Source organism: Hylaeus anthracinus, unplaced genomic scaffold, assembly GCF_026225885.1.
Source record: "Hylaeus anthracinus isolate JK02 unplaced genomic scaffold, UHH_iyHylAnth1.0_haploid 4, whole genome shotgun sequence".
NCBI lineage: Eukaryota > Metazoa > Arthropoda > Insecta > Hymenoptera > Colletidae > Hylaeus > Hylaeus anthracinus.
The window spans coordinates 1,876,929-1,902,225 of record NW_026535289.1 but is presented as its reverse complement, the minus strand read 5'-3'; the positions used below and the strand labels follow the sequence as shown (position 1 = coordinate 1,902,225).

Sequence of the window (25,297 nt, the reverse complement as noted above, 5' to 3'; positions counted from 1 at the left end):
AAATCACAACCAGCATCTTTCCCACCGATAGGAGGTTTTAATTGTGAGGTGCTCTACATATGTGCTTTGCAATCGACTCAATTTGAATATTTCTTGTTGAAAAAATTTGTACAGGCTATTCAAATATGTATGAAAATAGGATAAAAAGTTCGATAGGATTAATCATTTTTCTCCATCCTAAAAAAATTGACGAGAAACCGCTTTTTTTAAACCTCATAATTCAGGATACCCTCTTAAACACACAAAACATATTCTTGTTAGTTCCTTAACAACGTCGTCTTTGTTCAAAGTCGGTTGTCGTTGAAACACGTGTACAATCTTACCTAATTTACATAAATATTGTACTATCGATCCGTGCCTAACAGTTCTTGAACGTTATGAATAGTATAAAGAAGATAACGAGCATAATTATTCAAATTATTCCACGTGTCGGTAAAAATAAGAATTACATTTTCACTATGAAACCAAATTATTCAGTGTATGTATAAGTGCCTACAGATATTTTGAAATTCACCGCCATTAGAATAATCATACTAACATTCTAAGTTAACTCTTAGTTTTCAGAAATAATGAAATAAATAACAATATTGTTCTTTACTAATTGGATACTAAGTTGTTAAGATAAAGACACCAGTTTTGTCATATTAAAGTGTTGAGGCTTTCTGTTTTTGAATTATTCATTTGAGACTACACGCGAAAAATCTGAAATTCCATTTAATGTTTTTTTTTTCTTTTTTTATTAGAAATAGAGAGAAAGCTTAAAGAATTTTTGTATGTAAAACTTTTGTTAATCAATTACTGGTGCCCCTATTAAATTGAAAATATAATTTAAGATTTCGTTATTAATCGATGCCGTTGCGTTTCAGGTTTTACCCCTGAAGAATGAAATGAAGAAACCAAGTAATTTCAATAAGCCACTCGGTGTTCTAAATGTCGGAATGGTCATTGTGGGAACAATGTTCGTTGCGATGGGTTTCATATCATATTTAAAGTACGGCGATTTAGTGGCTGGATCTGTTACGTTAAATCTCGAATCGTCGGAAGTGTAAGTATAAAATTATTTTCATTACTCGTTTCACGACGTATTTTACGTTTTGCTCGGCCAATGATAACGTTTCTCTCCTATCGATATTTCAGTGTACATGTTAATCACTCGCTAGATTAGTTTGTACAACATTTAACACTAAAACTATCGACGTTCAATGCATATTTCTATTATCTATAACACAATATTTTTTAAATAAAAAATTATATAATTGGTTTCTTATTTGAACAATTATCATCAAAATTTATCGTAAATGTATCATTAATAATCGAGTTATTTTAAAAAGAAGTTCAAAGTACATGAATTTAATTGACCAGGTAGTTTAAGTTTTATATGTTATCTAGACAAAAGTAAATAATTTCAATTACCATTCTATTTTTGTACACAAATGTTCATCAATTTCATTGTTTTTAAATTCAATAATCAAGGAATTACGCAAGTGGTTAGCAAACTTTGTATTGACTAAACGTAACGCTTAATGGTTGTTAATGACATTAAACTAAAATCGCTTTGCCGATTCTACAGTAGATTATTATGCGTCCAGGTGATAAATCGTACTGCGTTATGAATAATCAAAAAAATTCTATCACACACAATGATAGCAAAAAAATAGCGAGACGCAAACGTAGTTAAGAGAAACTCTTTGTAACATAATTTTCTGTTGCATACGAAGGGTGGATGGGAAAAACGTCGTCGAGCATTCAAGGTTTCTACCATATAGTTCTTTCTAGAAGTGCTGTACTGTACAAACACTTACTTATATTAAACAAAGTTTTTCTGTGTTTCAATTTTTTTTTTTCAACGACTATAATAACAATCACGGATGTTTACTCTTTTGCGTGGCCGCCTAATTCTGCATGCAGCCTTAACTTAATGTATGAGTAACATATGAATAACTGGTGAATAATTGTACCGTTTGCTCATGCGACGATGAAAATGAACCGTTAACCACGTTCACGAACGCTCGACCAAATTAATTCTTTTATCTTTCTAGTTTACCGCAGTGTATAAAAGTTGCCATCTCGTTGAGTATATTACTCACGTATGCACTCCAATTTTACGTTCCCGTTGCGATTATTTGGCCGGGGATCGTCGACCAATTTGGCCCTTTCAAGTGGCCAGTTCTATCAGAGACTGTTTTCCGCTCAGCGTTATGCTTCCTCACATGTAAGTTCAAACATCAGCATATTGTTACACGTGGTACTTATGCAATTTCTACAGATTTAACACTTTGATTAAGTTTACTTATGTTCCCATTTTTTTTACATTTTATATCTTCATATTTTATTTTTTTCATTCCATTTTTTTATACCCAATTCCTTTCGAGAAAGTAACTGCCACACGTTACATTGTCGCTTTCGCTATATAGAAATTTTCGCTTTATTTTCAATTTTTTCATTTTATTTCTACATATTTTTTTCATATTGTAAAAGTTACTGTCGCACGTTACATTGTCTGTCGCTGTATAGAAATAAAATATAAAAATCATTGCAACTTTTCACTCGATCATCTGTTCTATGTGATAGATACTATAATATATATATATATAGATAATATTTGTCATGTTTTCAGCTATTGGTATCGTTACAATTTCTCTCCAAAATGTGTTCTCCCTCTGTTATACATACTTACACACCACTATTTTACATGTGCCTAATAATAAACTCACTAATAAAATACAACAATAATAATGCCTTTCATACTACATACTGTGAAATATAAGCTCTAAGTCTCTTCTTTAGATTCCTGCTCTTAATCTGACTTTTCTCTCCTTGATTTTTATTCTGTCTCTATTTTCCTTACCCAATCTGCCATTTTCTTTTCTACCGTTGTCTTCCTTTTTAATTCCCTCTTTTTATCGCCTTCTATTATACGTAAAGTTCCTTTCTTTGTTACACATTCTTACACGTCTTTGTCCTACATACACCTAATAATAAAATTACTATTACAATTCGACCATAAACTATAATAAGCTATTGTAATTTAACTTCTTCTTCTTCTTCTATTAGTACTTTCCTCTCCTTGATTTTCATACTTTCTCTATTTTTCTTACCCAATCTGCCACTTTCCCTTCTACTGTCATCTTACTTTTTAATTTTCCCTTTTTATCGCCTTCTAGGAAATGTTTTAGTGCCTTTACTTCAAATTTGTATAGTTCTTTTTGTCCTCCTCTCTTAGTCAGTATTTATTTCCCTCTCCTTTTCCACACATCACCGCAGCAAAGGGTTAATTTATTATCTGCATATAGAAACAGGAATATACGTAAATTACTCTGTTGCAGTTATCCTAGCAGAGGCGATACCTCAATTGGGCCTGTTCATATCCTTGGTGGGCGCAGTGAGCAGCACCGCACTCGCGCTCATATTCCCGCCGATTATCGAGATGGTTGTCTGTTGGCAGAACGCGACGTTAGGGCTCTTCACGATATCGAAAGACATTATCATAGTATTGATTGGTCTTCTCGGTTTCGCGACCGGAACGTACGAGAGCCTCACCTCGATCATTCAGGCGTTTAGCAAGTAATTTAGCTGCCTGTTGTACATATCGTTGTTTATTGTACTCATACACACGCGACATCAACGGATCATGACATCTACGCGAACATCATAGCCAACGATTGCTGGAAGAGCCGGGGTTTTCATATTATTTCCTGGATCATTATTATTTATTAATTCGATTCTTCAGTTTCAATCAGCGCAAACGGATTACACGCCCTGTTAATATTTTAATCCGTATTTCTTGTAATTTTTTCCTACACGCCTTTTACCGTTTACTTTAAAATTCCAAATTTTATAGAAATTTAAATCTCGAATTGTTAGCGAAATCCTTGATCAACTTCCGAGTGATTTTTGTCTATCAACTTTTAACGATATTCTAAATTTACAAGATAATTGTCTTTTATGATTTGTCTACTTTAAAATTCAAAATTGTATAGGAATTAAAATCTCGAACTGTTATAGGAATCCTTCACCATCTTCCGAGTAATTTTCTCGTCACCTATTCAGCAATATTCTGAACTTACAAGACAGTTGTCTTTCGCGATTTGTTTACATACATATAAATTCAAAATTGTATGGGAATTAAAATCTCGAATTTTTAGAGGAATTGCTGGTATCAATTCGAATATTCCCACGTGTTATTATTAATATCGAATAGCGCTCGTTTTCGAGCGACGTGTTAATTAGTGTTTAATTGTAGAAATATGTTCATTCGTATCTGAAAGAAACCGCGAAGCGATCGATAGGAAGATTCCAAGGTTGATAACGGCAATCGGATTACCATGCATGTCGCGTTGCACGCGTAAGTAACATCATAGCCCATAAAGAGATTGATAGTGTTAGTTGTTTGTGTCCTGAATACGACGTAAAGCTAGCCGTAAGAATTAATGCCGTAGATTCGTAGTAGAACTATTCGATATTAAGATATTACAGATATATTCTACGTAAAAGTAAAAAAACTGACTGTAATTACCGTGATACGTAGGTCGTACAAATTAAAGGAAACCAATGGAACCAGACAATAACGCTGACCACTTTTTGTAATCGTTGTAAATTTGTAATCGTACTCGACGATCGTGTGATATAAAAGACAAAAAATGTAGATTTTACTGGAGACGTGCAAGTGAGTTACGAATAGATAGGATCAAGTTTGCGGAATGTTTTATAGCTTTCCGAAGGCTCGAGATCGTGTTCTTTTCGGGGGTGCATCGATTGTGACACTTTTACGTTGTAGCTGTGAGAAAATGATCATTGTATCGTAGTTGTGTTAGGGCGACCAGCGATTCGATTTCATAATTCGAGACGAAGAAATATATATATTTTTTATAAATACATCTTTGGTACAGTCTTTTTTTTTTATGAGAACAACTCTGATCTGAACACGAAAAGAATACAGGTTGGTCACCCTGAATCACAATGAATTATTAATTAATATTGATATACGCGTCGAACAATGTTATCGTTACGGAAATCGCTTCATCGTAAGGCCACCAAATTTTATTATGCAGCTATCTCTCGATTTACACGGAAGATCATGGCTTTTTTTTTTATAAAAAACTATATAAATCGAAAGGAAGAGAAAGTGTGTATAACTTAAAGTAGAAGAAAGTAAGATATAAACAAGAAATAAAAAGATAATTCATTCATGAAATGAGAATAGTATAAAGGTACAGCTCTTTTCACTTGTTTTTTTATAATGCAAACACTCAATTCAATTATAAAAATGTTACATAAATTATAATTATTAAACATAAAGTTTTAAAAATTTTCGATTAAAAAGCACAACTTTGAATTCATTTAGTGATAACAAACAGAAATTGTTCGCAATTCGTCAGTACCTATTGATAAATGGTACTGAAGAATAATTGAACAAGTACATGAGTAGCATAACTTTCTGGGTTTACAGAATGTTTTTATAAATCCGTTATTTTGAAAACTATATAAAAAAAGGTATCGTGTAAATCGTGGGTTAGGTGTACTCACGAAAGTACTTGCGATGCGAATTCTTTTCATAGCGAATAAACACCTTAAGCGGGAGGTGAATCGTATCTGTAAGTAACTGATGTAACATCGATTTAATTGTACATTTTATTTATTTTTTTTTGTTTCGCAGTATATGGTCAATATTTATAAAAAGAAAAAGAAGAAAACGACGAGAAATTGAATATTGTTTGATTGCACGTTATCATGGATCGATGAACCTATTATACTTTAATACCGAACTTTTTCTATGTGTATAGATATATAGTGTCACTGAAAACGTGATGAAAACATGTTTTTTTTTTTTTTTTTTTTTTTTTTTTAAGAAGAATAAGAAAACAGAAAATTAAGTTAAAATAGTGTAAAACTTCGATATCCGTTTTTAGAAATGGATCGATTTTCCTGTGCGCATGAATTATTGAAAGAGGGTTACTGGCATGCTTTTTCATATGCAAACATTGTCAAATGAAGCTGAAATCAGATATGTAAGGTCTTCATGGCCTGGTTCTTCATAGTTGATATTAAAACTAAGGCTTTCTAAGCCATGTTACTGTGTAAAGTTCACGAAATATTTGACAAACAGGTGGCAAAGGCTTTAGAGTGTACTCCACGCTTTACGAAAACTCTATACGATAATATGGTTCAAGTTAAACTTCTATAACTTCTGATACATGCAATATTCAAGCACAAATTTTCTTTATATTCTGCATTATCAGTACATCCTGATGGTTATGCAAATATTCAATGACCTTTCATAAGTTATAGTTACATGAAATTTTAATTCAGACTATTGTGGGTATAATTTTGTTAATACAGTTCCTACAAATTGTTCACAATTTGTAGGTACAATTGTCACCTCATGAAATAATTTATAAAGTAATAGTAACGATGTATTTAAGAAAAAAATGTTATGTAAAAATTATTTTATTAAGACATATAATTGGAAAACAAAAATTATTTTATTGAGAAAAATAATTGGCAAATAACCGTTTTCTTAAATACAGTCAGTGAATCTTACGAAATATACTTGATTGAAGCTTGGCAGTAACTCAAGGAGTTCATATAAGACTAGGAACATAAGTGATCTCAAATTCAAAAAATCTCAAAAAGCACCCCCTTTGAAAATTAACTCTTTCTCCTACCTGTCGATATTACCTGTGATTTTAGATCGCATCCTGTTAGTGTAAAGACATTTTTTGTGAATGTTTGCGATCGTCCAATGCGTCAAGGTACAAAGAGGTAGATCTTGATCGGGTGGCAATGTGTTAATATCAACTATGAAGCTGAAATTCTTTATACCACAATCGAAGACAGTCAAACAGGCAAAGGGTTTCGTCGAGTAGATCAAACGAGAAAATCAAGTAAAACATATTATTAAGGATATACAAGAAATTATGGAGAAAGTTACTCGATCATTCTGGTACAAACGTTGTGCCACTTCGTGCAAAGATTCGACAGTATCGATATAAGAATGATCATTCTCAGTGACGCAAAATTAAGGTCAAATTAAGCTTTCCAAGATATTTGTTCACTTGGTCGAGACGTCATTCGTCTCGTGGCTAATGTCGATTTTTGTGCAGTTCGCGAACTGACGACGGACTTCTAGGATTTTTCGTTGGCGCCATTGTACCGATATAGTATTAATTATTTAAGCGACTCGCCGATATTTGAAGGTGGGGTACAAATTATTGTACCTGCCACCTTGGAGTACAAATTCTCTCAGGGAAACTTTATACGTGTAGATAGTGAGGTGTCTTTTTTTTTGGTATTTGCAGTGTAAAGTGATGCCCTTCTTTTCTTGGAGGTGGAATGATGATCAATAAACATGCGTGACGAAACGTATTGTCTATTCATGTACCGATGTATTCAGTGTTGGTCGATCGGTTGATTAATTGGCGAATAAATTGTTTGATATTTTAATCGTTACTACTGACAATGAGTGCTGGTCGGATTTTGAGACGGAAGGATCGATGGGATCGATGAAAAGATTTGCTAGCATACCTACGAGAGTAACTTGGTGTCGTTAAAAATGACATTTTTAAATCTTCATAATTTATTCGATTTATACGATTCGGAGGACAGAGTCTTTGGATGATGGAACGATTACTTTTTCGATATAGATCATTCTATGTTTCAGAAAAATTACATAAATATCAGTGGTAGAACTGAACAAATATGTACAAGTACGTAAATAATACGTATTAAAAAATGGTCTCTTAACAAGTGGTACTTTAACAAATTTAAGAGATGCCAATATTAGTTCGATAGTCAAATTGAATAAAATTTTAAACACAGTTGCCTCTGTGAAACTGTAATACAATATGTCGTGTTTGTAAATCCTTTTTTGATATCACGTATGCTTTGAAGATTCTTAATAAAGACATTGTTAATGCTAATAATTGAAACTTTTTCGATACAGCAAATATTAGCAGATAGCAGAAATACAGCAGATGTTAGCAAAAACAAAATCACACATTAAATAAATATGCGTTAGTAATATATGTTCGTGTTTGTATTTTTGTTTTACTTTACAAAAAATTTAGGGCCTTAAATCGTTTCCTGCACCCAGGCCCCTTTATAGAGAAGGCCGGCTCTGCCTTCAACTATAAATAACTCTAGTGTTATAATGATAAAAGTATAGTTTCTTATACTACTAATATTTCTTGAATATTTTTAATGTTTCCGTTTAATTTTCTTAAATATTTTTAATTATGTATGTATTTCACATTACAAATTTACTGAACATTCTGAATATATCTCTGTCATGCATAATTGCAACGTGAAGTTCGTCGAAACCTTACAGTAATATTCAATAATACATGTTTAGACACTTCATCTTTAAAAGGTCTGACTGAATTATTCCTGTACTGAATAAATTAGAAATTTAATTTTGTTTCATTAAGACATGGATTGCACGAAGGAGGAGGTATGCCTTTTAGGTTTACGTGGGAAGTTTCCTCTTAATTATACTTATCTATTTTAGTTGGAAAAAGCAAATGTCTTTCAACTGAGTATCCTGATTCCGTTAATAAAAATTTTGGACATTTATATGCTAATGAAGCACGAATTAAGCCCGGATGAATTTTGCATTTGGTTATTCGCTGGAGAAGAACCAACAGAGAAATGTCAAATTGATTACAACCCTATTAAACGTTTATCTGTAAATCTTGAAGAGTTTAAGGTTAAAGTTCTTCATTTTTTAATGTTGTTAACTGTGACGTAAACTCTATGTTTTCCGTTCCTCAAGGCTTTGTCGAATTCGATACAGGATGGAATCGTCGATTTATTTATGAACATTACTCGTTATGAACAGTTTTTGAAGTCGATAAGCAAAGATTTTTTAAACAAACGGCGCCGTCGAAATCACGATAATTTACACGAAACTATGGGTAAGTGATTCGATAATTATTAAAGTGTTTCTTCTGAATGAAGGTGTATTTATTTTTTTGGAAGAATATATAATTTTATTGAATTCGAGTATCAATGAATATATGTGTACAAACTGCTTACAATACCTGTATATAATTTTTTTAAATATTGGCAATCAGACACACTATTAACTTGAATTAATAAAGCAATTATGTTAAATAATGGTCTTTTAATTCCTTCTTATTTTCAACTTGCTCTCACTTACAAAATTTTTACAATAAGTTTAGGGCTCAATTAGGTAACAATTACAATGTTTCAGTGCTTTTATATATCCTGACGTATCGAATATTCGCTTTATTCTTCGAAGACTCGGTCGACTGCTTCAATCACTTTAAAATACAGAAAATGTTGTTTTTGGTTTCGTACCTTCTTCTCTCGGAAACCTCGAATCTTTTCCACGAGAAGGGTTGTTTATTTTTCGATGAGGATTTCGTCGAACAGAAGCTAGTTTTGCCCCTCTTAGAAGCAACTACCTGTTTAGAGGTTCTCTTCCCATGTTTATTCATTTTTTACTATACAGTATGTTTCAAAAAAAAAATGAAACAATAATAATCGATACCTTCCGAAATAATGTTCGATAGAGACTACAGGATCACTTGAGAGAAGAATTACGAAAAATGGAATACCCTAAAAAGAAACCTACTACTCCCTTATTCATGAATGTCTTGAGTCGACCGAGACGTTTGAAAGTACCTCCTCCAACACCAGAAGTAAGCAATTTCCTTTCTCCACACTTTGAAGAAGAATACATTATTCAAATCGGACAGACAAAATTTATCTAGTTCCTGTGGTTATTTTTATTATTGAATAATTTTTTTTCGTATTTAGAGCAGTACTGCCTTAAGTAGATGAGTGGAAGTTTATTTATCTTGTTTTATGTGCAAATTGAACCCAACGAATCGATTTATGTACAATGAAACCAGATAATATCCTTTAAAGACAATATAACTTCACTTTGCAATTACATCGATCCACTGGAGACAAAAATTGTATCTGTGAAAAATAGAGGTCATTAAATCGTATATAATATAATCCGTGCAGAACTGTGGTCTGGCTCAGTTGCTAAACTCGCCCTGTATATAATAGAATTATTATTATTATTTTTATTATTGAGTGAAAATATTAAGAAAATTATAGAAGGAACAAATGAGTTCCCACAGAGATATTTGAAATTCATGAAAATGATATCATTATTTTAAAACGTATGAAATCATAAATGTTGATTTCCCAGAACTAATTATACTCGTTAAAGAGAAAAATAGAAGAAAATAGTATCGCAAAGAATTGCGACAAAATTATGTTTACGATTTTTACGATGTTTACGTACACGTTAAATATAGCCCTCGATTAATCATTACTGACCGCAATTTTTGTTGACTGCTGGTATGTCAGCACCAGTCTGCTATCAGGGTTAGTTGATAAACGACAATTAAGTAACAAAAGAGTACACAAGTTCAAAAAGTAGCACAGCAATAGAAATAATTACTACACTTTAGTAAACATTCTTTGCGTGACTTGTGTCATGTATTACAAGATAGAGAGCCCATACTGCGTTGAGTATAGTTAAGAGACTATACTGGATACCTTGAAAAGTATGATACCTTACATAATCCAAAACAAGTCATGCAGTCAACGAACATTTACTAAGTAATTAATATTAGATGATCTAAGATAAGTATTAGAAAATGTGGTATTATGTCGAAATTAAAAACGTTAGGAAGTTTACCACGTTGGCTGCCAAGTTAAAATTGATAAAATTTTCTACAAAGTTAAAATATTGTCTCGGGATTATTGAAGAATAAATAATTTAACATTAGTTGTAGTATTTAATTTTTTAACCTCACCAAATTCACGAACCCTATCCAGATTTATTTTCAATGTCGCCTCACTTTCGGAATTAATTTTTTCTTTTTTTAATGAAAAGTCCTGTCACTCATTTCTGGGTGTCGTGGCGACCAACGTGTAATTTTAGTTGCAAAATGCAAAGGAGGGTGTGGTGATTACATAAATGTACAAAGTGTGTCATGTTTTTGAATTTTTCATAAATGTAACAGATTATTGAATTTAAGCCGTGCGTTTATCAAGCACGTTTAGGTGAATTTAAAATCGTCGAATTAACGAAACCTGAAGGTTTCCTTTTTTCTTGAAGACCTTTCCTCTTTCTTATGATGGATAGGACGTGGCAATTATGAGATTTGCACGAGAAGTTCCACCGACAAACTACCTGAAGCCATCGACAGAGACGAAATTGGAGTCGTTGAGGGCTAAGCATAAGCTGCAGGCTATGAATTTATTGAAGGATGCGAACGAGATGGCACCGAGTTGTTCGCAACATCGTAAGGGTTTGGTCAAAACAATGGAAGAAGAGAAGCCCAAGGCGACTTTCGCGAGGAGATCAGTTCCAAAATTCAAAGTGAATTATAAGAACTTTGTGTAAAATGTTTTGTTTACATTCGTAAATGAATAAGTTTGATACTCTTATATGGGCAAATCCACAGAACTTTTAGATTTGCAATTGAAAAAAAATTTTTTCTTTTGACAATAGTTCAAATATTGAAACATCGAAAGATAACGTTAAATAAAGGCGCGAAATTGGAAATCTAAAAGTTCTGTGAATTTGCCCATATGAATTATAAACTTGTAAGAATGTGTAATTCTTTGACTGCAAAACGATAAGAGAAATCTGTTTATTTCGCGTATGAATATGAAATAAACCAATTTCTCTTAGTGTTCTACAGTTAAAGAATAACATTTATGAAGTTAAACACTTATGCATTCGTCATTTATTATTATTATTATTAGTTATTTATATTACCAAAGAATTACATTTTATCTGAGTATGTAAAGTATTTTATTGCCATTACTATACTCGTGACTCAGAAAATATTGTGTATTTCAGATTCATATTCATTTAGTTTCAAATACGATGATCTATGATCTATCATCATCCTGAAAGAATCTATATCATATTCCTCTATAATACCATGTTGGTTGTTTGCATGTTACAAATTTTTCAAAATAATGTTTAATATCATCATCATTGTTGAATCACTTGTTTAACTCTTTGCGGCCCAGGAATTCAAGTCATAAAATAGACCCATGTTGCACAGGAATTTTATTGCGTTTTAAATAAAAAAAAATTGTTATATTTTTATTAATAAAGGTATCACATGATGTAACAAAATACAAAAATAGTTTTAAGAATATTAAAACATAAACAATGAATAAAAATATGTTTTTTTTGTATTACTCCCCAAGTTGCATGGTAAGACGAATAAAATCCCACCATACTTTCATCATTTGCAAACAAATTTAATCTTTAGTTTTTATTATAAAACACTTCACTTGTTTATATAGAACTAATTTTTATATAAATTAACTTACTTCTACGATTTTTCACATAAAACCAGGAAAGAAATATTATCGCAATAAACCTTCCGTTTACAACAATTGTTGAATCGGTATTAGCATGTTGAAAGTTGCCAACATAAGTGCATACATTTGTAACATTGGATGAATATATTACCAACTGCTTTACGTAAACAAGACGAAATATAAATCTATACACATGCAGCTATTGCAAAATTTCGAGGTGGGATTAAAAATGTCCCACCATGCATTACGGTCCATCAAAAAGGTGGGACACTTTTGATCCCACCGTGCTCCAAAGAGTTAAAAAATACATCATTACTGGTAAAACATTAGGCCTAGAATTGTAGTTGTTTGCAAAATCTTAAATCTAAATGAAGGGAACTATGAAAAAGAAGAATAAGAATAATTTATAATGAAAATAAAAAACAGGTTACCAAAAACAAAATATTATCAAAAGAAATCTTGATCGCAATTTAATTTTTCTTGGTTTCTTAAAAGTTCAATTTCAAAATAAAAAGAAACATTTCGACCGTTGTACGATAGTTTCCACTGGATGATCATCGTGACTTATCTTTGGATTATTCGGATAAACGTGTTATAAATGTAATTAACGAACTGCCAATTGAACTTTGCCTTCTTATGTTTGTATCGTAGAAAGTACGCATACACTCACACCGAGATTGCGTTGTAAGTTTGAAAGAATTCCTAGAATGGTCATGTGTTCTAAATTTAGATTGCTTAAAATAATCAGTTGTTTGCCCAGATAATCGGCGACTTCATGGATTAGTAAAATATTCCAATTTTTGTTAAACTGAAATGGGTGGAAATCTAACGGAAATTTATATTCAGTACACTTCAGGTGATTGCGGAGTTTATGGTAATTAACGCAAGGAAATATTGATTTCAAATATCGTATTTGATAATGTAATATTTTAAATGTAATTTAAATTTTGGACAATGTAGCTACACCGTGATCTTCCAATTGTAGATAATATTGATTTGTTTAACAGCCTGTGGAGGTGAAACAGACAGCAGCTTCGATTTTAAGGGAGTGTGCACGCGTGATAAACGACGAAGAGAAAGAAATAAAAAAGTAATTCTATGAATGTATAGGAAATGTATAGTAATCGTGCAATATATCTTCTTCTATAAATTTCTTCTTTATTATTTTCTTGAGTAAATTTTAACTTTTTTATATAATATTTCTACTTCTTACGGTAAAAGAATTTTCAAAGGAACTTTTCTTAATTAAATCTCCGATTTATGTTTGCTGAATAAATAAAAAATAATGTTACAGGACATTTAAGATATTCTTTATAAAAGTTTTACAACTAAAATAATCTTCCAAAGCTTCTAGAATTAATAAAGAAAAAGTAATGATTAGATAAAGCATATATTGTTTTCTCTCAAAATTCACAGTGAAGAGTTTTTATTTGCATATATCAAAAAGAAGTAATTCTGAAATTCTGAAAATCACTTCTCAAATAATAATATAACATTTGCAGTCAATGGTAGAATAGTAGAATTACTACTACTTAAACAGTAAATTATATTTTTTTCACTTGCAGAATTCTATTTTTCCCGTTTGCATTTTAATATATTTTTAATTTTCTGCTGAATAAGATTGAAGGTATTAGTGGAGGGTGGATTCGACTCGGCGTCGATATTAAAGCTCGAGGAAGAGGAGCGACAACGGAAACGGGAAGCGGAATTATTAAAAATTCAGGAAAAGCATTATTTGGCGTTGCTGAGCCGTGAGGGCGCCTTCATAGCAAAACAATCGCTGTTGGATGATATCAAACATCATGCAAAGAGCGTGCGAAAGGAGGTAATTGCTAACTTCATTTAATGCAACATCACGGACGGACATCGCTAATGGCTACTGCGACATGCAATGGAAAATTATAGATCACGATAACCACCATGTCAAAAACTGGCTATCGTAAACCAATAATATTAATAAATCTTAAATTATGATTAGATCAATTTCATAACTTCTTATCGTCATATAAAATGATTATATTATATTATCAGCGACATCTACAGGATAGATAGGTGTAGAAAGTATTCGTACACCGATCAATTTCCAAAAAAAACTGTGTAAAATTGTAATTTATTAACTTATTTTTTATAAACAATGACATTCTATATATTCTCGGAAAGCTCTGGAATAGATAGATTACAACAAAAATAATAGCTATTTATGTAAGTTGCGAAATTAACAAGAAAAAAACAATTAATCGATAGAAATGTTAGAGCAATAAGTATTCGCACAACTGTTTAAAAGTACTTTACTAGAAATTTGATGTTTTCTAATTCGTACGGAGCGATAAACTAATGTGTTTGCGTTACAAACTCTGCTGTAAATGGTTCGTCATAAGAATCATACATACACTTATTGCTTCTATACTTTTACCCACTTTTCGCATTTTTTTGTTAATGTCACAAATTATATTAACTATTAAATGTTGTTTGGACTATATCTATCTTAGAGACTTCCGGGAATATGTAAAATATCATTCATTATAAAAGAAGAAGTTAAGAAACTACAATTTCACACAAAAGTTTTTTGGGAAATTGATCGGTGTACGAATGCATTCTACACCCACTGTAGATGAAATTAAATTAAATTTTTAAATGAAATCAGTCTATCTTTTGGATATAAATAGAGGTTTTGCAAATTTTGAAGAAGGTACATGTACAAAAAATTAATTCGATTACAATGAAATGTTAATACAAACTCAATAAGATTTGATTATTCTATGAAAAATGCTTAAAATATAGTTAGCAGATATAAAATTTATTATCGGTAACAGAGGTGTAAAGACTCTAAACTTATTCACGTAATCTATTTTTTAAATGTGTTTCTTCGTTAACTCCAAAGAACATTGATTCTCCAACAGGGGTTCTTTAATAACATTAATATCATCATTCCGGAATTCTTAGTTCGGAAATTCGATTGCTTTATCGGTAAGAAAACGAATATCTATTTTAAAAATAAGGAGTTCAGATAAGAGTATAGTTATCTAATAGAGTACATGGGTTTAAAGTATTAAATTATAATACATGTATTATTGCTAATTCCTATGGTCAAATTTCAAAAAATAGAAATACATATTATGCCAATGCTGTGTCATTCGATGGAACCGATAAATATCTTTATATATAAATAAATAAATCAATATTTATACAGGGTGTCTATGTATAAGTTCAGACATACGCAGGGTGTCAATTCTTTAACAAATTTCCAACAAAAAATTACTTTCAGACATTTTCTTTGTGTCCCCTGATTCTCGAGAATTTTCACTTTTAATATTTTTTCTGCGTTTTCGACTTGCCACTCTTTAAACGGCCATAACTTCATCAAATTACAGCACAAACTTAAAACTAAGTATACCATTCGAAAGAGCGTTTAATTTCCCAACTCCCTGATGCAAAACTAAAATTTATTACGTAGATTTAACAAGTGAAAAATTTAACTTTTCCCCTATCCGTTTTACGGTTTGAAAAACATAGTTGTTTGGCGGGCACACTTCTGAAAAAATTTCCTCGAAGTCTCAGTTTTTGAATGGTATTGTCAAAAAATATTGTACGGTGGTATTTTCGGGGAAAAATGACGTTTAAATGCAGAAAAGCGTGGGTTTTCAGGTGAAAATCGATATTTTTCAACAAAAATCGACTTGTCACTTTAAAACTTGACATCGGGTTTGATGTATTTTTTAGTGACACTTCCGAGCCTCCCTAATTAAGAAAAAAAAATATTTTTTGACACCTCAAGCCTCTCCCAGCCTGAGTAAGAGGTGAATAATAATTCGTTTTGAACATGTATCCATAGAATTTTCGTTTTTAGAGACTATTTAAACAAAATCAACTTTGGTGTACCGATAAATGATATGGAGATTGGAACACGATCGATTTCACACAGCAAAAAATCGATGTTTTCAACGCAGGAGAACCGATAAGTTTTGATTTAGGAGGCAGCCATTTTGAACGCTTTTCTGCATTTAAACGTAATTTCGAGGAAGTTTTTCCCGAAGAGTTCCCGCCAGACAACTGTGTCTTTGAAACCAAAAAACGATTACAGAAAAAGTCAAATTTTTTGAAATGTTCACAATGCAAAGTTTGGCCTAATTTTGTACTTGTTAAATCTACGTAATAAATTTTGGTTTGGGATCGGGGAAATGGGAAATTTAACGCTCTTTCGAGTGGTATACTTAGTTTTAAGTTTGCAGTGTAATTTGGTGGAATTATGGCCATTTAAAGAGTGCCAAGTCGAAAACACAGAAAAAATATTAAAAGTGAAAATTCTCGAGAATGAGGCGACACAAAGAGTCTAAGAGTAATTTTTTGCGATCGATTTTCACCTGAAAACCCACGCTTTTCTGCATTTAAACGTCATTTTTCCCCGAAAATACCACCGTACAATATTTTTTGACAATACCATTCAAAAACTGAGACTTCGAGGAAATTTTTTCAGAAGTGTGCCCGCCAAATAACTATGTCTTTCAACCCGAAAAACGGATAGAGGAAAAGTTAAATTTTTTAAAATTTTCACAATGTAAAGTTTAACTTAATTTTTCACTTGTTAAATCTACGTAATAAATTTTAGTTTTGCATCAGGGAGTTGGGAAATTTAACGCTCTTTCGAATAATATACGGCAGATACCGTCGAAAGCTGTCTACAATTTGATTAATAAATGTTACATGTATAATCCATGACGAATTTTTTTCATCGTTGGGCAAGCTTCGTTTTTATCACTGTTTTATCTCTCCATTAATACTGGTAATGACTTGTCGATATCGTCGAAAACGCTTTTGATTTCATCAGTAAAGGATGAATTGGCAATCCAGTATGAATTTACTTTATTTTTTGAGCAAGCATTTCGTTACTAAATCACTATCTCTTGCATAACTTGAAAAATGACCTACAAATAACGTCGAAAACATTACATTTTTGTTTAGTATACTTTCAGTAGGTTATCCAATGTAAATTAATATTATTTTTAGGCAAGCATTATTTCGCCAAATATTTATCTTTTCACATAATATTTATCGTTTCGTAATGTATATCTTTTTATCTTATACCTTTGGTAATATTCCTGTCGATGTTAGTGCTTTAAACAGATAAAATTGTCTGGGAAACAATGACCCGTTTCTTTCAGTGATAAATATATGTAGATTAAATTATATAAGTGAATTTAATAATAAATATTTTTTTGAAGAAACAAGAATTGTATAAAAAACTGGAGAAATGGAGGGAGAATCATAACAAAGAAATGACGGAAATTGTCGAGAGATGCCACGAAATTGAACGAGCATCCCGTGATGCTTTTAATGCCATGGTCGACGAAAAACGACAGAAAGGTGAACAATTTCTTTACAGTAGATTACCATCATTAATTTGTTAGTTTTAATTACAATAGAACCTCTCTTACATAAATCAGTAGGTGAGAATTATCAGATAATACAATAGATATTTTCTCGATACTGGTAATTTTATACTTACAGTAAAATAAGGAAAATGAAAATAGTATCCGCGAACGATTATTTTAGTGTTCATTGATATCTGAATGTTATGAATGAATATCAAAAGTTTACCCAAGCTTTTTAATTCTTGGATCCCACAAATTTCATGAAAATATTTAACTACGTGGAATTGTTTGCCTTAAATCAGCTGAACCTTTTTTTAAAACCATACATGCTTAGAAAGTATTCTAGTACTGTAATGATTAAATTGTACTGTTAATAATATAACAAATATATTACAAATATATTACAAATAAAATTCAGTAGCTTTACATATTTTATAATCGTATTTTTGTATTGAATATAGTCTTGCATAAAGATTCTTCAAAAGTCTAAAATATCGATTACTGTTTTTAAGTAAAACAACTTCTAGAAACAACTTTGTAATGTAATTCCTAGAATTAACACGAACGAATTATTTTGATCAGCCGCTGAAGTTTCGGAAGAGTCGCGTCAGCTGAAAGCGCAGATGATTAAACAAAGAGAAGAGGAGACTCAAAGAAAAATCAAATTGATTCAAGAAATAAAAACAATTCAGTCATTGCGTGCGTTGCCTTTCAAGGACTTCGATCCAACGGAATCTAGTGGCTTGGGACTTTTCTGTGAAATGTCCTTGGCAGAGGTTCGATAAGTTTTTACAAAAATATGAAACTTACAGTGATTTTGTTTACTTTCATTATCAACAATCAGAGATTCGTTCTGCTTGGACTTCCCTTTTATCTTCTATTAAGTGACTATGTACAATTGGATATTCAAAAAGACTATTAACATTTTCTAAAGGCTGTTATATTAAGGGGGTATCCTGAATTAGAAGGTTTTAAAAAAGCGGTTTCTCATCAATTTTTTTAGGATGGAGAAAAATGATTAATTCTACCGAACTTTTTATCCTATTCTCATACATATATGAATAGTCTGTACAAATTTTTTCAACAAGAAATATTCAAATTGACTCGACTGTGACGCACATTTGTAGAGCACTTCACAATTAAAACCTCCTATCAGCGGGAAAGATGCAGGTCGTAATTTTGGTTTGACACAAGAAAACCAAAAGAAATTTTCATTCTTATGCATTTTTCTTCTATGTGAACTAAGAAAATTCATACAAAAAAAATTTTAAACAACTTTTTAAATCAAGTTAAAGAGATTTTTTTCACCTAAAGAACTCGTTCTTTTCTTCAAACTTGCAGTAATTTCACATTTCATCATTTTTGCAGGTTTTTCTTAGTTCACAAAAAAAAAAATGATGAAAATGAAAATTTCTTTTGGTTTTTTTTTGTGTCAAAATTCAAAAAATGGTCAGCACCCGACATCGAAATTTTTGAAATCGCTTTTTCCAGATTCTTTAGAATCGTTTGTATCCGCCGGAAACGTTTTTCTTTTCGTCTGTACCTCAATAGTTGAAAATTAACGAACTTCACTCTTACGCGGATCAATTCCTATAAAATTTGAACTATTGAGGTAAAAACGAAAAGAAAAGCGATTCCGTACAAATGATTTTAAAGAATCGGGAAAAACCGAATTCAAAAATTTTGATGTCGGGTGCTGTAGTATAAAATAAGTTTTATTTACATAACGTACTGTAGTTGTTAAATAACACGATTTAAACAAAACATTGTCTGACTTTCGCGTTACTTTAATATTCGGACACTTATAAAAGCTATTTATTTTGAGGCTAATTTTTATAATAATATGTACTTTAATATCTTGTTGGGTAGCCATTCTGTTGTATCGCTTCTTTTAATCGTTATGGCATATTGCTAATGATTTTTTTTAAATATTCGATAGTTATTTTGTCCAATTCTTTCGATTCTGTCCATTCACATACGGTTTCTTCCTAGCTACTCTTGCATTGTAACCATTATCTTTTGAGGCTCTGCGGATTGTTTAGGGATGTACAGTCTTCCCAGTCTCGTTTAAGAGCTCTGTTACTAATTTTAATGCACTGAGTGAAGGATCCTTCTTTATTTTTCTTATTTGTTTCCTCTTATCACGTGCATTCAACTTCTTCGGTTGGCCCTTTTGGGGTATAGAGTCTATACGATCCTCGTATTTGAATCGTTTGATGATATTTGCCACTGTACTCTTACTCATGTTGAGTATGGCAGCAATTTGTTTACATGATTTCTCTTTGCATTGTGAAAAATCACAAGTTGTATATTATACGTGGTATTGGTTTCGCGTGGCATTATACACGTACACGTAACGGTTATCGAAGAATAGCTGATGAAATAAAGCTTGTTAGTATCATCCGAACAGTCGACTGTGTTTTTAAACAAACACTCCTTCTGTCTAACTCGAAGTAACTCTGCGTTACAACACTCAGAAAAGGTGCTACATTACCAAGTGTCCGAATATTAAAGTAACGCAAAAATCAGACAATGTTTTGTTTAAATCGTATTATTTAACAACTATTGTAAGTTATGTAAGTAAAACTTACACTATTGTTTACTGGAGATATAGGTTAATATAATACTTCCTTATGTTTTTTTTATTTGTTTTATTAGAAACGAAGTTATAATGTAACAAAGTAAAAATCTCATAGTGTCCGAATATTAAAGTTACTCCCTGTACATCTGCCAGAGTAAAACACCTGAGAGGTGCGCTGCAGTGCGCATAGTTGGGGGACTTCGCCTCCAAACCCCTGACCGGGAATGAGCGCTCAGGTCCCCTTTTTTTTAACTATATGAATAAAGATCGTGGATGTTACAAACTTTTGGAACGATTTTAATGTTTTTAATGTCTTCATTTCATCAAGTGTTTCTTGTATTACACGACAGTAATCGTCTATTCATTATCGATCTAGCATATGATTTTCATATGTTAATAACTTTTTAATAAAAAACGAGCGACAGCTACCCCTCTTGGATGTTACTCAGGAAGCTGCCCTTGACAACATATGCCAAGGTCAAGGTCATTGGAGCGAGGTTTGCTATTCGAAATTTTCATCAATATTATTTACATGATTTGTCGGTCCATATAATTGACTAAAAAGAAAGTTGAGATAAATTGAATGAAATTCGATTGTTACGTAATAATAGTGCTAATATACTTTAAAAATTCATTCCTTTTCTTGGCACTAGTTGCCTCATTTGGTTAATATTATAATACACCAAAAATACAACATAGAAAAGTGTTATACAGGGTGGACCATGAATCATGATCACCTTGAACTGCTTTGTGCTAGTGGGTCGACTGAAATTTTGTTTGCCGAATGTAACATAGATCAATGAGGACTCCAAAATGATTGTAATGAATTTGTTACATCCACCTTTCAGCAGACATTATCACGACATCAGCTAACATTATTACAAATATTTTTATTTTATTTAAACTGAAGAAATATTTAGAATATTTCTTAGTTTCAAGAACAGTACTGTATTTTACTAATAGAGTAAAGTAATGTATTTTACTTCTTGACAGAGGAATGATTCTTGTCCTATGGTTGTTATGATTCGATCATTTTGTATACTGTTTTTAAACATTCCTCGCTGTTACATTGGAACATATTGACTGAGATATCAGAAATGAACCGATAGTAGTCACTTGCGAGTCACGTATTTGTACACAACATTCCAATATGATTTGCAGTACAAATGAAAGGTCTAGATGACTTTCATTTATGGTTAGTATGAGCGTAACAGAGTCCTTGCTCAGCGTTTATAAGCTGAACTGTTTTTTATTAATTCGAACGAGGCTAATGGTTTCAATTCGTGGAAGAATGTTTCCCAGAAAATAAATATAAACAACGAAAATATTGTTGCCAAAGAACTCTCAAATTAGTTCAAATAAGATTACATGTCATTGCAACATGTTTAAAATAGAGTATAAGGAGTTTTTAACATATTTCATTGATTTAGATAAATTCAAAATATTTGTTATAATACTCGCCGATATTGTAATGTCTGCTAAAAGATACGTGTAAATAAATTAGACAGTTATCTATACAAATCTGCGAATTATCTTGAAATTTCAGAGAAGAAAGAATTGAGAAAGAAATAGTGAGTCACGTAATAATGGACAAACAAAATTTTGATTGCTCACTAGCAGCACAGCAATTCATCGTCCACCTTGTATAAGTGATAGTGGTTGTAGTTTAATGATTGTTTAATAGTTTCTAATTATTTTTCTCTTTAACTTAGTTGTAGACTATATTAATCACGAATATAAAAGATTATAGAAAAAATCAAAAGGTCGATTCAAGGAACTCTTTTTAACTTTAATTTAACTGACTATCGATCACCTTAAGAAACACCTTGGTGTCGATAATTGATTTTCCTTTTTGCGATTCAGTTGAAGGAGAGGTTATTTTGGATGAAAATGAAATTCAACGAGGAAGTCGAGAATCGGAAGACTGTCGTCCAGCGAGAACGCGAGAGACAGAAAAATTTGATCAGGGACAGTCAAAGAGCCCTTGAAAACTACAAAGCTAGCAAGTAAGTTATCAAAAAACGCTTCTCATTGTTTATAACTACTATAGAACTCGTTGAACTGGTTCCATTTAAAAAGATTATGGTTACTTCGATTTTTTGCTAAAGAAAATTTTGTTTGGCTATTTTTAAAATTGCAGTATTATGGCGATTAAATATTGATTATCTTTTGTTCGCTACATTGTTTCGTCAGATTATCAGAACCGTCTTAAAAATCGTGGGAACTGATTTGTGACACCTTATATATAAGTCATCCTACCCATGATTTTGTTATCAATTGCTCGTGAGGTATAAAGCAAAACGTATAATGGGTGTAGAATGTATTCGTATACCGATCAATTTTCCAAAAAACTTTTGTGTGAAATTGTAGTTTCTTAACTTCCTTTTTTATAATCAACGATATTTTACATATTCTTGGAAGTCTCTAAGATAGATATAGTCCAAACAACATTTACTAGTTAATATAATTTGTGACATTAACAAAAAAATGCGAAAAGTGGGTAAAAGTATAGAAACAATAAGTGTATGTATGATTCTTATGACGAACCATTTACAGCAGAGTTTGTAACGTAAACATATTGGTTTATTGCTCCGTGCGAATTATAAAATATCAAATTTCCAGGAAAGTACTTTTAAACAGTTGTGCGAATAATTATTGCTTTGATATTTCTATCGATTAGTTATTTTTTTCTTGTCAATTTCGCAACTTACATAAATAGCTATTCTTTTTTTTTTGTAATCTATCTATTCTAGAGATTTTCTAGAACGTGTAGAATGTCATTGTTTATAAAAAATAAGTTAATAAATTACAATTTTACACAGTTTTTTTTTGTAAATTGATCCATGTACGAATACTTTCTACACCCACTGTAGGTAAACAACATACACACGTACAGCATGTTTTCTTAAATTCTGTGGTATCGATAGTTTCCTTTGTCATCAAAATAAAGATTCTATCGAAAAGAGCATTATGATTATATTTTTTAATAAAATATAGATGGTCAGCAGGGCCGGCGTGACCTTTTGCAGGGTCGAGTTTAAAAATTTTGCAGGGCCTGAATTCACATTCAAATCCTACACTTAAATTTTATAACAAGGAATTATTTATTTATTAATGCTATATATTTTTTATAAGCTGAATATTAAATAATAATACTTTGATGATTTTTGTCACTCCTTTCAATTTAATCATTGCTACTAAAAAAATGTCTTGCACCTCAGCAAAAATTGCTTCTATTTGTTAATTGTATCATCAGTCTGTAAAAAGTTAATCAGAATCGGTGCCTTTTAATTGAGTAATTTTCGTAGACCGCGGAGCTTTTAAAACGCGGGGCCGGGTTCCAGCGAACACGCTGAACCTACCTTGCGCCGGCCCTGACGGTCAGCGATATATCTGCTTTTTGAATCTGAGATGTCAGAAAACACGTGTGTTAATTACGTCGTGTAATTAATAAATTCATTTTTTTTTTTGCAATTTATTCACTTTAAAAAAGTAAATCCGAATAATTATACTCGTAGAATACACATGTATCCGTGTAATATGAACACGGGTATTTACATGAGACCCGAGTACAGGGGCTCTAAAGATAACGTTATTCCACCACGCTAACAAGCGTATTTATTATTAACAAACAAAAGCGCCCACTGGAAAACTCTTTATATCTTGTCAAAACAAGAAAACTGCAACCAAGAACAGTGAAGAGACTTCACGAGATAAATACAGATTATTTTTTATTTTTTTAGACGCAGCCTCTCATCGTCTAAAGCTCGGCAACAATCTTTGTCGGTTAGTTCGCCCGAAGTTGATGGCTTACGAAAACAATTGGAGGAACGAAGAGCTTTAAGATTGCAAAAGGAAACTGCACCACGCTCGAAGTGAATTTAAAGATGATCTTCTTAATTTGACATGAAACGATAATTATGTGTCGCGTAATATTATTCGGTTGCAATAGATTCATTTGCGACTGTTGTTGATTTCTGTCGTGAGTAGACTGCAACAAGTTACAACATAATTATCCCCTAGCGGAATAACGAATTACTATTACGAATACTATTGCATCATGTTCGACGTTAACTTTTTATTCTGTGATCTGTGAATTATTGTTGCATCATGTGCGACGTTAACTTTTTATTCTGTGATGTCTAGTCACGGTTTATAAACGCCATTCAACTTCAGTTAAACATCTCAGACACTTTGTGAGGAGATTTTGTATATGAAGATAATTTTTTTTTGTTGAGGTAAAATTGTGGTTTGTTGGGTTACAGAATGAGCAATTTTTGAGAACGTCTATTATGGAAACGAATTATCGAAAGGGAATCAAATTTTTCGTTACAATTTCTTCAAATTCCAAACCTAAACATATGTGTAATTGTAATTTGAATAAATTAACACGTATTAACTATTCATGTATAAAGCTTGTTTGTATATAAATGGATGATTAGTATTCATACATATACAATGATGATGGTAGTTTCTCAAACGCTATTACTTATTTATGTTTGGACTTTGTTTTGGTGTAATTCTCAGAACTTAAATGTTACAACGAATTTAGTAAATTGATATATAAAAGGTATTGCTAAATTAACGTACAAAGTAACATATTTGACTTCCCATCAATGTAGTATTTCGAAATATAATAAATATTTATAATAATAAATGGGAAACATATTAATTTCACACATTTGTTAAATTGTGGCGTATATTTTCTATCTGCTTTTGTATATACCAACATCAATTTCAATAATGATATTACAATTTCATAAATGATATTCTCATAATAAACAAATAGTATCTAAATTTATGGAAGTGTAAGTACTGTAGCGTTACAAGTACATGGTCACCGTGTTCTAGTATTTAATCACGTTGGGACATGCCTGTAGTGACGTAGCAGAAACATGAACTAATGACTACTTATCTATCGCCAAATGACAATCTCAATCGAATCACGAAATCCATTGTGTAGGATGTATGTATGAGACATTCCATGTCAAGGCGTGTTGCAGTCCATGAGATAGCGGGG

The 25,297-nt window shown here is 31.6% G+C and overlaps 2 protein-coding genes across 4 annotated transcripts in view; both read left to right on the top strand.

Moving 5' to 3' along the window:
- Positions 1-5,829, top strand: part of LOC128895085 (proton-coupled amino acid transporter 2-like) — a 52,291-nt gene extending 46,462 nt beyond the window's left edge. For 2 of the 3 annotated variants that reach the window (XM_054157346.1, XM_054157345.1), the window contains exons 8-11: positions 867-1,045; positions 1,719-1,751; positions 2,040-2,212; positions 3,327-5,829. In XM_054157346.1, the coding sequence (XP_054013321.1) occupies positions 867-1,045; positions 1,719-1,751; positions 2,040-2,212; positions 3,327-3,568 (627 nt within the window). In that variant the 3' untranslated portion in view covers positions 3,569-5,829. The remainder of the gene's footprint in view (positions 1-866; positions 1,046-1,718; positions 1,752-2,039; positions 2,213-3,326) is intronic. The other variant, XM_054157348.1, reaches the window with a different exon arrangement.
- Positions 5,830-8,428: 2,599 nt separating this feature from the next.
- On the top strand, positions 8,429-24,773 carry LOC128894817 (cilia- and flagella-associated protein 99-like). The gene is given in 12 exon segments (XM_054156830.1): positions 8,429-8,449; positions 8,507-8,704; positions 8,771-8,912; positions 9,212-9,435; positions 9,534-9,662; positions 11,129-11,365; positions 13,335-13,417; positions 13,948-14,152; positions 17,547-17,688; positions 18,279-18,472; positions 22,141-22,310; positions 23,991-24,773. Coding segments are annotated over 12 exon segments (1,911 nt in total). The 3' UTR covers positions 24,157-24,773.
- Positions 24,774-25,297: the final 524 nt, after the last annotated feature.